The 16,983-nt window shown below is 39.9% G+C and overlaps 1 protein-coding gene across 1 annotated transcript in view; it reads right to left on the reverse strand.

The window, feature by feature from the left end:
• STAC (SH3 and cysteine rich domain) overlaps nucleotides 1–16,983 on the reverse strand; it is a 73,590-nt gene that overhangs the window by 43,960 nt on the left and 12,647 nt on the right. The window contains exon 2 of the mRNA XM_042889134.1: nucleotides 6,694–6,970. Coding sequence (XP_042745068.1) covers nucleotides 6,694–6,970 — 277 coding nt within the window. The remainder of the gene's footprint in view (nucleotides 1–6,693; nucleotides 6,971–16,983) is intronic.

A 16,983-nucleotide genomic window follows, 5' to 3' on the forward strand; every position in this document is an offset into this window, starting at 1 on the left:
TTTAAAGTAAGATTAACTATTTATTACCAAAGAAAAATATTAATTTAACAGATGGATAACATTTAGCCCTCTGTAGCTACTTCACAAATACAAGCCCACGTGGATAGGATATTTTTCGTCACGCTTAGAAAAAATGGGAGAGGTATCCACAGAGCACATCTATAGTACATATACCTTGTATGCATCTACTTCTCTTTCCCTCTCTTCATCCACATCTTCAGTATTTTTGATGTACAAACTGTCCACTTTCAGAAAGTTTTAGAGTCCAGATGTCATTGTCTATGTTTGAGTAACGCAGTTGACCATGTGCAGCATAAATTGATTTATGTGTAACACTTAATCTCTAATCTCAGCAGAGTTTTGCTTAGCACTTGTTATAAGGTTCCTCCTGGGAAGCATTACTGAGTTAAGAAAGTTGTCAGTGGAGAAGGCAGGCTCAATGTCAAGCTAATAAATAAATTAAAATAATTATTTTGCATAATCTTTTTTCCTACTTTAAAAAAAAAAAAAAAGCACACATTTCTCCTAAACTCTATCACAGAAGGTCAGAGGGGATTGAAGTAATTTTCATTTACCCACTGATTCTCAGAAGAAGGTTTTGGTGGCCAGAACTATTCAGAATCAATCGGAGTGAGAATCTAAGTCTCCTAAATCGAGGACTATCTTTACAGAAGGGAAGATAGAAATCCTTGTCTTTTCACCCATTTAGATAGGTCGGCACCCAGTACCAGTCATTGACAAGGCTACACAACTGCCCCTTTCCCTCACAATCAAAATTAAAAGTCATTGAATTCCAGGGAACCAGATTTTGGAGGAAGGTTGGACTAGATGGTATCTCCAGAGGTCCTTTCTAACCCTTTGATTTGCTGATTCTGTGTCTCAGATGCTTTGAAAACTCCTTTCCATAGGGAAACCTGCTGCCCACTTGCATCAATAATAAATAATACAGACAATGTTACACTCCATTATAATCATCTGGAAAATGCATCCGGGAAGGCTCAGCTGTGACCACATAAGCCCACTTGGGGAGGTGGTTACAAACTGATCCATGGGCATCTCCTGTATGGTGGTGACAGTACACACCTACTGCCTCGGTCATCTATGATCGAGAGAGATGGTAGAGGGACTGGGAGAAAGGAAAGGTAGGATGAAAACCAATGCTTTTTTTTTTCCCCCTTTCACCTGAAAGAAAACCTTCAGAGAAAAAAAAAAAAAATGGAGCTCTAAGGGAGTTCTTCTAAACTGCGAGCCTTGAACAACATACCCTGTGTAGATGTCAAGCAGTCATGATCAGCCTGTGGCTTTTTATTGCATCCTTGTCTACCTATACAGGCAGGTTTTGGTGAAACCAGAATATCTTCTTGAAACAGTAAGTCAGGAAGTTGCAATGCAGAAGTCTTTCTTTCCTTCATTCCTGCATTTGAAAAGCTGGGGCCAATTTATCAGTGCTGATGACGCTTTGAAGGGAGAAAAAGGTTGAAGGTTCCAAAAGCTGCAGCAGCACAATGAAATAAAGGATTTATTTTAAAGATGTGTCCAGAAGGAATTATTCATTGCTCTTGGATGGTCGGTTGGAACTCCAAATACCCTGGCTAAGCCAGAACAGACAGTGGCAGAAGTGAATCAGAACTGAAGATACAGCATAATTTCACCATTGAAGTGCACTAATTAGCAGACTGGAAGTGAAGTGTGGCAGGGAGCTATTATTGGTTTTTATCTTTTTGTTGCTCTGTCTGGAACTGAGTTAGCTTCCTGAGAGTGAAGGTAGATGAATTTACATCTAAAGGGACTGCAGTAGTCTAGAGAATCTGCAAGTGATCTTCTAAATAAGAAACTCATCTGTCCCAAAATCAACTATAAATGCATATATCTAAGTCACAGGTTCAACTTGATCTCTTGAAGTTTCAGACTAAGTTTAATCTCTGTATTATCTCTATATGTGGACAATCATGGCAGCACACAGTCTGTGAAAAATGAACACTCACCCAAAAAATATTGTCTATATGTATACTTTTAATGAAAACATTGTCCCTGCATTTATCTGTAGTCCTGTTACTGCTCCTAGTATAAATACTAGAAAATGTTCAAGGGCAAGGTATCGGTGTCACAATCTAAAAAGACACATTTTTAACCATTGCTGGACATTGCAGACCAGTTTCATTTGGTCATGCTGAATCTTTGTGGTCGTCCACCATGTCTTTCCAGACAAAGATACCCCAATAAAATAAATGAAGTGAATAAGGTCAGAAATGTGCATCAGTGACAAGATCAAACACAGAATGAACCTGCTAAGTACACTTCTGAAACACAGAGGCACACAAGGATGCTTATAAACAAGCAGCAATTCCCTCAAAACACAGTTTTAAAAGGATCAACTTTCAAGTCAGCTATTTTTGAAAGCAAAGTGGCTTACTTTTTTTGCTACACTACTTATATTTGACTTAGATGGAAGCATATTAATTATGTGTAATATGCTTGGAATGTGTGGAAAATAAAAATTTTTCCATATGAGTCAGCACAGGAAATGAACTGCAAATGAGTGGAATGGTGAGAAGTCTACAGATGGAGATTTTTTTTTTTTTAATACACCAGAGCAGAGTACTGACATCATGACTTCTTATAGCGCAAAGTACCACAGAAATGACTGATGACACACCAGAGACTGAATAAGAGCAAGCAAGAACTTCCTTCTGATCTGCATAGTTTAAGCTTCTCATCTGATGCAAACATTAATTTAAGAGTTTGTCTCTGTTGATGTCAGACAGCTCTGCCTCCTTTTACTTGCCAAAGCTCACCACATTCTTGCTGAACACAGAACACTGTAGATAACACCAAGCCAAAACATCTCCGAATCTGCCTCGTTTTCTTTTCAGTGATAGGAAATAAACCAGCATCTTCTAAATAATGACCTACTGATACACTGCATGAGATACTTTGGCTTCGAGATTTTCCCTTGTTGGAGTTAGATATCAAAATCGTAATAGAACAGTAATAGTAGGAAAATTAGGAGCAAGAACAGCAACTCTACCAGTTTCTACAAGTCATGCTGTGAGAGGATGTTCTTAAGCAGACATACTTAAGAAAATACATAACCTATAATGGAGCTGAATCCTCAGTCCTAACCCTACCAGTGCCTGGAGCTCACAGTGGCAGAAGTGGGGGAATACAAAGCAGTGTAAGAGTGAGTGACAGAAGTGAACACTTATTCCAACAAATTATTGAGTTGCTCCGAAATTACGTGAAGTATTACTACTGACTTCAGTATTAGAACTGGAGATGGTATCATGGCATCTCACAGTGCCGGAAGGCCCCATTAACAAATGGATGCTCCATACACATCATAGTATTGCTTTGGATCCAAAATTATCTCACATACTGTATTAGGCAGCAAATTACTGCTTCTATGGCAATTTTTTCTTCTCCTTAGAGAGGTGGAACTTAAGCCACAGCCTAGTATAGTTAGAAGGAACACAGCCACTCCTGTCTTTAATGTAAGGTAAAAAGCACAGTGTTAATATTAATTAATATTGCTTTTTCTTTTAAGAATGAACCAGAGTTTATGAGCAAATCTGCATTACAGTCATCCTAGTAAACGCCTTCCTTTGAGTGCTTAAACCTATTACATAGATTTGCCCTTTACCTTATGACTGTACTTCTGTCAAAGGAACAAACAGGAACATGTGCTGTGTCCCAATGGCAAAATTCGGCTCCTGGTGTCTAACAACCAAGGAGGGATGATGCACATATTTTTTGTAGGTAGATAACATTTCACATATTTTAATTTTGCTGTCACTGAAAAGAGCAGCACGGGGATCCTGCTGTCTCTGTTCCAAACGTCCTGCTCTTGTTGAAGCTACAGACAGGCTCTGCCATGCCAGCGAGTCCAAAGTGCGTGCTGCATGCTCGTGCCATGCACAGTTCATCATGCTGCCCCAAACAGAGCTGCTCAGTTTGTGAATTGGAGAACCATTTAAGGTGAACCTGGAATCATTCTTGGTGGCAAAACTGAAACCATCTAAAGTCAAGCTGGGATTTTCCTGGACACTTTCCCCCAGCCTTCAAAACATGCATGTAGCCTTTGCCTTTACTCTCATCAATAAGGAATTTAAAGCCAGAGACACATTACTCTCAAATGTCACTGCCCTTGAAAAATGCAAATAGAGGGAACAAATAGACTCTGTGTTGCAAGCATAAATACAGGGTTCCTGCACAGAAATTACTTTTTTTTCCTGTCTGCTTGAGGGAGCAGGCTTGACATAATTTCCTGAAGAGTTGCCTGTTTTGCTTCACCAACCCCATGACCAGCAGTTGCGCAAATCACGTGGATTAACTGAGCTACAAACAGCAACACCCAAGTCTCCCATGCTGCTTAAAATATAGTACAGAAAAGCCAGGCATGACTGTTGTAAGGATCAAAGATAGAACACGATGGAAGTAGACTTCTGTCTATGAAAATAAGGGCATTTGACTCAAATGCATTATAAGGTAACATTCTTAACATCTTTTCTTCTCCACTGTACCTTCAAGCAAAGATACACTACAGGAGATCAGAGAAATTCACCTGACTCAGCCTGCCACCAGCCAAAGTAGGTTGCATTAGCTTCTTCAGCAATTACTAAAAGCTTCATTGCCTAATTAAGAGGCTAAGACAGGGAACAGCAAATGGAAGCCCTCAAATGATACAAAAGAAAAGGAAAAATTCAGAAAATTGGTGGGGTTAAAGCTGATGTTTTGAATCTTAGTAGATATGCTTCAGGACTTTTCTACCCCAGGCAGGACATAGAGAACCTAGCAAGGCACAGAATGTTTATGAACTGGAGTTGCTCTCTGCAAAATTTGCTGCCAGTAATAATCTGTCTTATGCAGCAGTGTTTTGGAACAGTTTTGCTGAGTCATGCAGATTTGTGATCATATTAATCTCCATACAATTTTCATGAGAAGTTGCCAGAAATGAGAAGCACTTGCATTTGCAGTATATGCTTATGAAACTGAGCTATGATAGAATATTCATTCACATTATAGGAGGAGACAAGTTCTGAGCCTGCTTCCATACAAGAAGCTGTTTTGTTTCCCTATCTTCCAGACATCCCTTCAGTCTCTGGACTGTACAGTTTCCCTGGTATTGATGTTTTTATCTTTCTCCCTTTGACTTCTTCTACCCCTTAAATGGAAGAAACAAATACATGAAATCAAAACTTCCATTCCCTTGACTTTAGTAAAGCTGGGGTGGACAAAACCACGACTCATGTGTTTGATTATTTTATTTACAGAAGCAGGATTGTCTTGCATTGGATTTAACATCCTGCTGACTGGCAGCTGCCTTATGTAAAGAATACAATTCCTCAAACAAGCAGGGGGACACCAAGCACCCTCGTGTGGAAAATAAGGTACCATTCTTTGAGAAAGGTCAAACAATCCTATCAGCATCTTTCAAGGGCTTACCAAGCTTTCACATGCAAAGCATTTCCACAACAAGGAGCATTGCTTCTTACAGTAAGCTAAACAAACTGCAGACAATAGTTTGCACTCAAAGACTTGCTCTACTCCTATATAAAGCTAAACCAGCATTTCATTCCATGTACTGCCCCAAAACATGGAAACTGTCCCTCGCTTTCACACTGGTACACTGCCACTGAGTTTATTTACTTACTGTGCTGGGGCCAGATGATAAACAACGAGGCCAGATCATGTGCATACTAAACTAGCAGCAGAGACACGCATTTGTAGGACTGCGTTACTGAATAGCAGCTCTTGCAGCTTCCCATAGCAGTGACCACACATGTAGTACATCTCTAGTCACCTGCCAGCATTTCTTTCCTGATCTCTACCCATACAGATAACCTGCTGTGTGAAGGATGCCTTTTTTAGATCTTCTGCTCTGTACTGAAAAATACTTTATGAGCAGAGCTCACCATGAAGTTGCATTTTGGAAGCTCAAGAGAATAATAAATGATTAGTTCTGTCCTCTATTTCTGTCAGAGAGTTAGTCCATGGCAGTAACTTATATTGACATGGACAGTTTCAGAGATGAGGAAGAGAGATCCTTCAAAGGTATGAGGTTTTTGGATTGTCAGAGACAGCTAGAAGAGACACACCTAAATCAACAAGCCCAAGAAAGCCTGCACTATGAATTCAGTTCTTATTTGTTCAGTTGACCTACTCTGCCAAAGCACGTAGTCTGAACAGCCAACATGCACACAAGTGGCTCAGAGCCTACCACCCAGCAGATGCCACTTCTTGTTCAGCTGTCACCTGAGGTAGTTGGGCATCATCACCATATTTAATGGAAAACAAGGGGCAGCAGGGTTGGGGCAATCATTAAGAACAAGAGTTAGAATTACTGCTGTATAAAAGAGAAAGAATAGCTAACACAAATTTTCAAGATGAATTTCGGCTGTTTCTAGTATAATATATAACAAGGCTTGCACTTGGTGCTCAGTATAACCTAAATGAGCACAGAATTTAATGCTGGTAGAAACCCTCACTTGTTATTTATGACTACACACGTCACCAAGGAAAGAGAACCATGAGTGAATATAGATTTTACATTCGTTTACAGCAGATGTAACTTAAACGCAGACCCTTTTTGTATGAGTACCCTCAGCTGGACATCTGGGCTCTCACGAATTACGGAAAGTCATCCTGCACATTCTAATGTGGATGCCCATAGAGAGTTTGAAAATTGTTTCTTACCAACAATCATGTGGTTGCAGACATCACAGAAGGTGGGCTTTTTGAAGATGTGCTCCTGGAAGATGTGAGCCTTGTTGTTTTCTGGCAGCTGCTGGGTTCTGGTGGGTGAGGACGCCTGGCTCTCTGAGCTGGGGAGCTGCCCTGTGCTCGTGCTCACCTCCGGCATCAAGTCCACTTGCAGCTTCACATCACTGTTAGTCCTCTGGAAGAAATTGTCTGCACTTTTACTCCGCAAGCTTTTGGTCTTGAAGGAGAGCGATCGTTTGAGTTTCTGCAGCTGCAAGAAAGAAGCCAATCACAATTAGTTCCTCTTTCTTCTCAACAGCAAGGTGAGGCTCTTGGTTTTGGCATTTGCTGCTGCTAAGTAAGCAAAAGACAGTTTCTTGTCCCCCAGGCACCTGGGAGCCATTAGCAAACCTAGAGCCACCTGAGAAATAAAACTGACTCTAAAATTTAACTAGCAATTTCAAAATTAAAAAACAAAACAAAACAACAGATCCCTACTTGAAAATAAACCACTCTTCATATATTTTCTGATGTGGTAATAAACTCCATACCCCTAAGGAATGCTATTTTTCTTTCATGTATGACCACCAAGAGATACTGTAGAGAGCTGCACACACACTCCCTTGGAGAATGTATTCTTCGCATTCAAGCATAAGAAAAGTTAGAGCCATTGCATAGACTTCAGCAGCCTTTAAAGCTATTTCAGGAACAGATGTTAAATAGCATTACAAGAAGAGTGAATTCAGTAAATAAATTCGATATAATTAACTGCCTTGAATTTGGCAGAAACAGACTACACACAGTTTTGATGAAGGAATACTTGTTCAGCTTTTTCAAAAAAGGTTAAAAGGTTGAGGAGCAATAACAGTATAGTTAACTAGTCAACTGCTAGCTAATGCATTAATTAATTCATACTAATTAACAAGTACTCATATAATTCCTTATAAAGTGCATTGTGTATTCATCACCAGATGTTACATCTGGAAAGATTATTGTGGTGAAAATCGGAAAGAAACAAACAGGGAAAGAATGCTCACCTGTATCAAAAGACCCAGGTTCACAGAAAAGACTCCCCAGAGAAGGGATCTCCAGAAAAGACCCTTCCTCTGTGGCAGTCAGCCCTTCAATGGGTCTAGGAAAGGTGCAGCCAAGCTCCACCTCTTTGGTCACACAGCTGAATCGCCTTCACCTGTGCTCCCAGGGCTGACTCAGTGCTTGCCTCAGGTGAGCAATCAGTGGTTCAGGCTGTGACTCGACAGTTCCATACACCAGAATATTAAGTATCAGAATTAGACATAATCAACTCAAATTTATACTGTTTCTTTACCCACAAAGTGTCTTTACCCACAAAGTGTCTTGTACCCTATCAGAGCTCCTCTCATCCTTCCCCCAAGGAGTTTTATGTAAGGCTGAGAAGGGCACAGAGGTGATCCACAGAAGGCATCAGATTATCAACCACATCATTTTGCAGTTTTGTCAACTCACCCATGAGTAGGATAAAAGGAAAGCATCCTGGGAAAGCCAGCTTTTATCCACTTTATCTTTGCTGTCTCTGAAGTGTAATACCTCCATCCCACCTTTTTCCTCAGCATTAAATCAGCCATCACAGAATCACTTCAATCACTGCTGCAATTATCTGGATATAATGTGATATAACATCTGATGTTTTCCATGCCTCGTTGGCTGGCTGTGGCAAACCAGCAGGAATGGTTTATATTAGAAGCTGTTTATGTTAGAAACAGTGACGATTGGGAGTCATAATTCACACTGATTTAAAGGGAAGAGTTCACATGCTTTCCCAAAAAAGCATAGGACTGTCACACTGACATAGTGGCCCCAGAGTACTTGTTCTTCCCAGTTCTTCTTTCTGATCCATCCAGTCTCTTTGCAGTGCAGCCATAAGTGCACTATGGGATAAGAGCCTGCAAGCATCCTGAGGGAAACCTCTACCACTTCCACACATAGGCAGCTTGCCCTTGAAGAAGGGAGGTTCTCCAGCTCTCTCCCCACTTTGCGCAACACCGAACTCCCCAGTCCCAATAAACGGGCAAAAACCATCACCTCTGATTAACAGCATTTGCGTTTGCTACATGGAAGATTTCCCACATCCTGCTAGAGAAACCTTCTGCTCCCTGAGCTGCTTCTCCATAGTGGATTTGAGAGCCAGGGGGATCAAAGCTAGGGGCTTGTCCCACATCTCTCTCTGGGCACAACAGGAGAAGTCCTGGGTGCAAAGGAAAGAAATTCCCACCAGTTTGTCAGAAAGTCTCAGTGGGGAAATGGCTAAAGAAGAGTAGTTAAGTAAGTCAATAAATGCCAACTTCGAGGCAAAAGTGACTTCTGTTTTCTGAAAATCATTCAGCTGAAGGATAAGTAGAGGACTTGCTGAGCCTGAAAACCACCCTACAACAGCACCAACAAAACGTGAGATTCTTCCTCTCCTGCTTAGATGTTAAGTCACTGGCACCCAAAATCACTGTGGTTACTAAGTGCTTGAACTACTTCATCTTTCCAGTGACAGCCAGAAGCTCAGTAATAACTTGCCCCCTTGCTACCGAAGTGCTTCCCACCAAAGTCAGACCTAATCAGTGCAGAAAAACACAGAATTACACCACCACAGGGTGACTGAAATGGCATTCATTATTGATTTGCCATCCGTTTCTATAGTGTCACATGAAGTTAATTAAATTTCAAAATACTGCTTCTGCCACAGAAAGAAGAGTAAGCTGTGCAATACAGTATTTGTTTTACCATGAATCAACTGTCTTTCAAGCTCAGCAATGCAGAATGTTTCAAGGAGTTCTGCTTTTACTACCTTTATAGCATTCTACCGTGCAGACATTTGCCAGTTTAGATATATTCCAGCACCCTGGGCAGAAAAGTCAATAGTTTTCCAAAGGGGGGTAGTATAGCATTCAGGCCATGCATGTCCAAACCTATGCATAGGCACTCAGGTGAGTGTGCAGCTGTGCATACATCTACAGCCTCAGTGTTCGGAACAGAACACAGATATTCATGAAAAATTAGACCAAATTACATCTACAGGCTTGGCAGGCATCTCTGCATGAGCTAATAATCCTGAGCACTATCCTGTGTTAAAATCATTTTCAAGGTGAGCATTCTTGCTGTTACTCAAATGGAGAATTCTCATTGTGAAGTGTGCTATGGCCTGGCTCACTCTTTAACTGGATGATTTCAAATGTAAACACTGGCTTATAACAGGCTTGGTTTTGATCTGTCATTAACTGATTTAATGTACTTGTGATGCTACTCCTAAGGGAGAAGCTTGGAATTCAACTGGAACCAACTCTGTCAATAGAGAGAGAAGTATGCAAATTTTAGTATGATTAATTTCCTTCTGCAGAATTAATTTAGTCCAAGGTTACGACATAGAAAAAAACACTACCAAACTTTGCAAAAATGTAAGACTGTAATTGCTCTGTGTTTGACCCCACTCCAACTCCAGTGAAATATCACAAACAAAATCATGGACTGAACAAAGACCTAAACCAATCACTAAAAGGCTCTAAGAAACACACTGGAGATAATTCTCCTAGGCCTTTCACATTTTCTGTCCTGCAGGGAAGGCTTCAAATAAGCTTTTGCATAAATAAATAAATAAATGAATAAATAAGATCAAATTAAAATTCCCACAAGCACAAGAACTTTTCTAGAATTATGATAGGATCACAAGACTTCACAATACCGATACTTCAGAAATGCAAACCTTTGGTATCAAATTCAAGATGTTCTGGTGGGTTGGAATTAGATGGGGAAGAGAGTTTGTCTCTGGTCAAAAGCTTTTTATCGGTCACACAACTCAATATATTAAACTTGTGGACAAGGAAGAGATAAGTGAAATAGCTAAACCCTGGATCTTTATTAACCTTTTTTTCAGCATTATCCAACACAGTCTCCATCTTCTTCAGAGTTATTGAATGTTCGTGCTTCAAGGAATCAGGAAGCCCTGATGAACTACAGCTTATCAACACCTCCTCTTCTTCTGAATTCCCTTTACTACAGCTCTTCAGCTGCAGGCTGAAAGCAGCAGGCAGAAAAAGAACAGCTACTGAAATTCATTCCTAGTGTGATGTTGTTGCCAGTGATATTGATTTCATTGGGAGTTGCACCTGCCCTTGCTGTGGATTTATTTTACGTGGAAAGCACACAACTCTTGTCTACGATTTTGGTTTAAGAACTTTGAGGGGAAGCTGGGAAGATATCAGAGGTTTGAACTGCTTTATGTAACTAACTTTGCAATTGAAAAGATAAATATATAAATTTCCAATTGTCTTCTGCAAAGAATAATTTTTTTGGGCTCCTAATCACCTCCCTGATGTCTAGAAGCTTCTTTCCCAAGACTCTCTGGCTCTGCCTACAACTGCAGACAATGTGGCTCAGTAGGAGCGGATCAGCAGAGCGAAATGGAGGGTGTTGAAATGCATACAGCATGCAAACATTTCAGATCACAGAATACTCTGAAAGAGAGCATCCCATTAGCCCTTCTGTGCAGTAAGTGCGTACGTGGAGCACAATCAAATCCCCAAGAGAAGCACTCTGCACTCAATGAGGCTGTGAGTTGTTCCACAACTGAGAGGTTTGCTTTGAAATTGTACTCCCAAACCAAATTAAAATGCTAAGGTAAGTTTCTTCTCCAATTCTCTAGAAGAACTTCTCCATCACACCTTCTTACCATTCAAAGCTCAGAGAAAGCCCCGCTCCTTCCACCTGAGTGCTTCACTCCTCTTTCATAAGCTCTCTCCTTAGTGATCTCAAGGTGAATGGTAGTTAACTGGAAGGACAAGCAATTTGATTATATTGTGTTTGCTTGGACCATTAGCTTTGGCATTCAGAGCAATCCTGATGGGAGTTATTTACTTCCCAACATGCTTAATCTTGCTTCCTGCTCAGCCATTGCTAGCCATCCTTGGCAGTAGCAGAGGCTCCTGGATGGCACGGGGCCAACAAGAAGGTTGTTTTTATAAATTTCCACACTTAACTTTATCTTCCACAAGAAAAGAACAAATGAAATAAGCTTATCCACTGTGCTTTCTGACAGACCACATGACAAAACCCTGATTTTCAGATGTCAGCTGTGCTACTGTCCTAGTAAAAACAACAAAAAAAGGTGATTGCTTGCTCTTCTCTATCCCTTTCTTCACAGTAGCGTTAGCAACATCATTAGATGGATTACAAGTAACACGAGGCATTAATGGTGTTGGGATGAACCCTTAGGACAATTTGATTGCTGCAATTTTTATAAAATGTACCTCATTTGTTTAGCGATGGAGACTGTAAGTGCCGTCAGTGGTTTTTGCTCACTGCTGTAAAATAAACATCCACCTTCTATAAGGAATTATTTCTTCCTTCTTTCAGTTTCTTAAAACAACTTTCCAAATTATTTCACTCCTGCGTTATTATAAATGAAGGACTTCAACATGCAGAACTGTTGCACTGATTAACTAGAGATCATGTCAGGTGCATTACCAAAAGGGACTCAAACCAAAAGTGTTTCAAAAAAGGGAAAGAACAACAGTGTTGACAAATGAAATCTATTCTACCAGATGCAATCCATTTTTCTGGGCCAAAGAGCATTCATTTTGTACCAGCAACCCCCTGAATATACTTCAGATGTTAAATGGATTTGTTGAAGGACTACATGTTACCAGGGTGTCAGCTAGCCTGAAGGCATTGCTGGACTTCAGCACGCTGCATTGATTAGAGCAAATAAGGAACTTTCTCCAATAGAAATGCTGCTATTGTGAGCATGGAGGCTCACAGTTTTCTTCTTAAAATTGAGGGACACAAAAGCAAGTGATTTTTGAGCACAGATGAGAGTGGGATCGTTGTGTTCTTCTCTAGTTTCGATGTAAAAATGCAATGCCTTGGCATTTCAATGAGCAAAATAAGGTTATGACATGTCCGAAGCCAGTATGCAGTTTTATAAATAATGTTTGTTATCTGTTGATGAGAGAAATACCATGTCTCATGGAATTAACAAGATAAAAGGACATTTCAAACACTTAAGGGGTTGGTGTGTTTTTTGGCAAAGTATCCACGATAAAGTTTGTAAGCAAACCTGATTCCTTTTCTATTTTCTCCTTTCTAAATAATAAATAGTACAAATACACTGCTGTACAAACTGAATTAGCTAGATTGACTTCAATTGCTGCCAATTTATACAGTCTGAGAATCTAGCTCTATCATGTATTTGCGGCTGCCCTAGACAGCTTTCTTAGAAGCCTTTAATCCTCTTAATTCACTACAGACAGACAGAGAATGCTCATCACTGCACAATCTGCTACGTAACATATCTGTGTTTTTTTTTCCCAGAGAGATTGCAAAGCCATTAGAACAAATACATTTGTTATTGCTGTAAAAATAAAAAATAAAAATAAAAAAAATCAATCATCTGTCTTCTCAAATACTGTACTGGACTTCTCAAAGGTAAAATCTTTTCTGTAATATCTAATAATAATATTATTGATTTCCCAGGTACCTCCAGGTAGGTACCTCCAGGTACCTACCAGATTGGCTACTGTTGCTCTGACCATCATCCTTACATTACCCTCCCTGAACTCCACTGTTTTTGATACTCACCCACTGATCCTCACACCAGTTTAGGATATAAACCTTTCCACGCAGGTCTCTTACTGTGCTTTTCTTTGACATGCCGAGTCCTAACTACAATGAGATGCTCTGATTGGCACATCAGAGCCTAACAGCAAAAATTCCTGAAAGAGCCTCAGGGATTTTTTTCAGAGCACGCAATCTGAAGAGATGCTCAGTTGTCACCATTCCCACAAATGTCACTGTGAATCACACGTTCTCAGCCCTCTACTGATGTACTGCATCCTTGGCAGCTGTGTGTTTGCATGTCTAATTGGCAGACCTCTAAATTATCAAGAGGTACAGTCTGCACGTGTAGTCAAACTGTGTTTGCTTAGCAGTTTTGTCCCTCCTGTACAACTCTCTGGCTTGGTTTAAACCATCCTGAATACCTAGATCTGAACAATTCCTTCTGCTGTTGGTCCAAAAACCTGTAGTTCAAGGTACATTTTCTAACATTGCGAAGAACCAGAACTAGAAAAAATGTGAAATAAAATGCCTGACAATATGAAATGGTTTGCCTTTTGCTCTAAACTCCTTTACATAGCCTTGAAATTCAGCATAAGCTGTGATAGGACAAAGTACTGCCTTCCAGGGAGTGGCACACTTGAGGAAACACACACAGTTTATTAACTACAATAATTTCTGTCAAATTTCAAGGAAATTCTTTTTTGTCTTCATTATATTCTGAGCAGGCTACTTAGTCATAAGGCACAAAAAAAGTAAACTCTATGTGAGATATTCTGCAACTGTGACTTACCCTGAGCTTATATTAACTTCCCTGCCAAATATATTTTCATACTAGCTTCTAAAGACTCACTGTTCTTTAAACATTTTAAAACAGCTTGTAAAAAGGAGGCAACATATGCAAAATAAATATAACAATATTTGTATGCATGTGAAAACCAGAAAATTAATTTTTTAATCAAACGCTAAGCAATTTTTTCTCCCCCTGAGAACAGCAGCATTAAATACATTTATTCGTCTAGCTAAAACTCTCAAATGTTGTATCTAAAAGAATTTTTTTTTCTGTTAAGTTTTCAAGCAGCCCTATTTCGATGTACTCAACATTTTTTTCTTTTAATCTAGCTACACTAGAATCATAATCTAAAAAAAAAAAAGACTTTATGTTACACTTCTGTTCCCAAGAGTTTTCATCTCTATTAGTATTGCTTCAAATTTCACAACAAGTTGAGTTTGAGAAAAATGCTTGTGAAAGAGTGGTTGTTTTATCATTGTATTCATGTCACTCAGTCATGGTTTGAGCTAGGAACAGGTATGAAGCCTGTTTCTAGCTGAGGAAAACCAGTGAATCTTTCTCAAATCTGAAGTATTACAAGCTCACAACTCACAAGAACATCTTTCAGAGAATCTTCTCATGCAAATCATGAAAATCAGATTTAGAGCCCCAAAGTCAGATATGCTGAGTTCACTGTGTTTAGCCCAGTGATCATCACTTCTTCCTCCTTTGTGAACTCGTGGACAGATCAAAACATGTTACAGATCAAACTAAGCAATGCTTCATCCATTCCTAAAACATGTTGATTGCTTTTTGTTGGGATTGGAAATTGCTTTTCCCTTCTCTTGCCTCAGCTAGCAAGGAGGAGATGCTTCTTTCCAGAGAAGGCAGCAAGACTATAAATTCTGTATTTAATCACAGGAATATATTCTCCCTTCCACCAAACAGCTGTTCCAACATGGGTGGTATCAGCTGTGGGAGATCTCCTGTAATTCAGGTTATGAGAAGTGGCTGGTGGAATGACTGGCTACAAACTTCTCCATGGCTCCTCTCTTCATGGCCAGGCAATTTAATCTCCAGTCTTTCCTCCTGGTGCTAGCAGACAAGCTTACAACACAAGCAAGAGATGATGAGGAACAGTCCTTCCATTTCTCTAAAATCCTCTTCTAACTTTCGGTCTCAAAATGGATGTGTTTCCTACTTCTTGGTTGGTACCCTGGGTTCAACTCAGGCATCTGATTGCTAAGCATCTGGTCATCTCCATACTTTGTCCCTATTACAGTGATGTGCATGTGTGGTTATCTCCTAACTTTTGACATAAGAGGAATTTAGACTGTTGTCTCTGAGGTCTCATCCACGAATCCTGCATTTTGCTGCTCCATTTGGATATCTCTTTTCCATTTCACCTTCTAAACGGAACAGTGATTTCCTTTTGGTAACTCCTGAAGTACTCTTACAATAACCTTTGCAGCAGTGGAAGAGGCACAATGAATTTTGGATATTAAAAGTCTGGATTTCAGAGTAATGTAAATCCAGGCAGCCCTGCTGAGGTAAATGAAGCTACACTGCACACACCTGCTGAGAGTCTGCAGCAATAATATTAAGGCCCGAGTTTTGCTTCTTTTTCTTCTCACGAATAATCTGTGATGAATATGATTGCGAATGTAGGGTTAATCATCTATGATTGTGCCTTGTATCTGTCCACCTATGAAGCATGCAGCATTATTTTCCATTATTGTTCTTTTGTGAAATTAAAGCTCACTCAGATCATCTTAAAAAAGACAACTTCTGCTAAGAAGTGCTGGTCTACCTATGGCATAAATTTTCACCAATTCATTTTGTTCATGTGTTCTTTTTTTCTTTTCCTTTTTTTTTCTTTTTTTTGTCCAAGCAGAGCTGTTTAGCTGTTCAGCAAAAGCAGACACTACTTTAAATGGTAGTATGTCTCTTGAAACAAACATGGAAATACATCTGGCAGGGCGGCTGACAGTAACAGAGGGGGACAATTAACATCAGCACCAGGTCCCACGTACCATGTAATCACATTTGTATTGTCCACAGAAAGGAGGAATGAGATCTACTGGGAGTTGTGATAGTTAATATTTTAGTGTATCCACTCCTCCTTCTGGGGTTCCAAAATTAGGCTGTTAAAATTGCTTCATGATGAAAGCATATAAGTGCTCAGCTCTAGAACAGAGTTGTTGTCACTGGGCCAAATCCTAAGGTCTTTGCTCACTCCTAGCTCCAGCTGACTTCAGTGAGCACGGCTCCCAAGTAAAGGTTGGGGATTTGGCAGGACTATTGTTTTGCTTCTTTTGAAGTGAAACTTTTTGTTTTTACTGTTTTACTTTGTGCATTAAAAGCAAAGGATTTCTGCGTGTAGCATGAATAGCCACCTGAACACATGTGGCATCCTGTTATCTGAAGGACCTTATTCATCCTTCCTATTTCTGAAACCCCGTCAGTCAATCTCTTCTCCTCCATAACCAAATGCTGACAGACCCATGGAACACCTATGCCTCTTGCTTTTGTTTTTCCCAGATGTTTGTTTCAAATTTGTACCTAGTGTGACTTTATTCTGCCTAGATTTCTTGCTTAACTGCTGTGCCTTAAGTCTGAAACAATGCTCTCTCATTTTCTGATCACAGAAAGAACAAAACCATAATGCCAGGATTTGGTTGCTATATGTGGCCTATTAGCTTAAAAAAAAAACTACCCAACACACAAACAAAGCTATTCTGGCTTATTTGATCCCATAGGTTTCTGCACCTCCTTCTTTCCTGTCAATCCACAAACAGACTCACGTCTGAATTATACAGCTTGTTCCCTTCTTTCCACTTCAAACTCTTTAGTGGGAAGATTATGCCTTACAGAATATTAGCAGTGTTTGTTGGCTCATTTTCAGTTTTTCTGTTTTCACAACCTCCTTCCCCTCC

Source organism: Lagopus leucura, unplaced genomic scaffold, assembly GCF_019238085.1.
Source record: "Lagopus leucura isolate 7727_CA_CO unplaced genomic scaffold, USGS_WTPT01 Super-Scaffold_100157, whole genome shotgun sequence".
Lineage (NCBI taxonomy): Eukaryota > Metazoa > Chordata > Aves > Galliformes > Phasianidae > Lagopus > Lagopus leucura.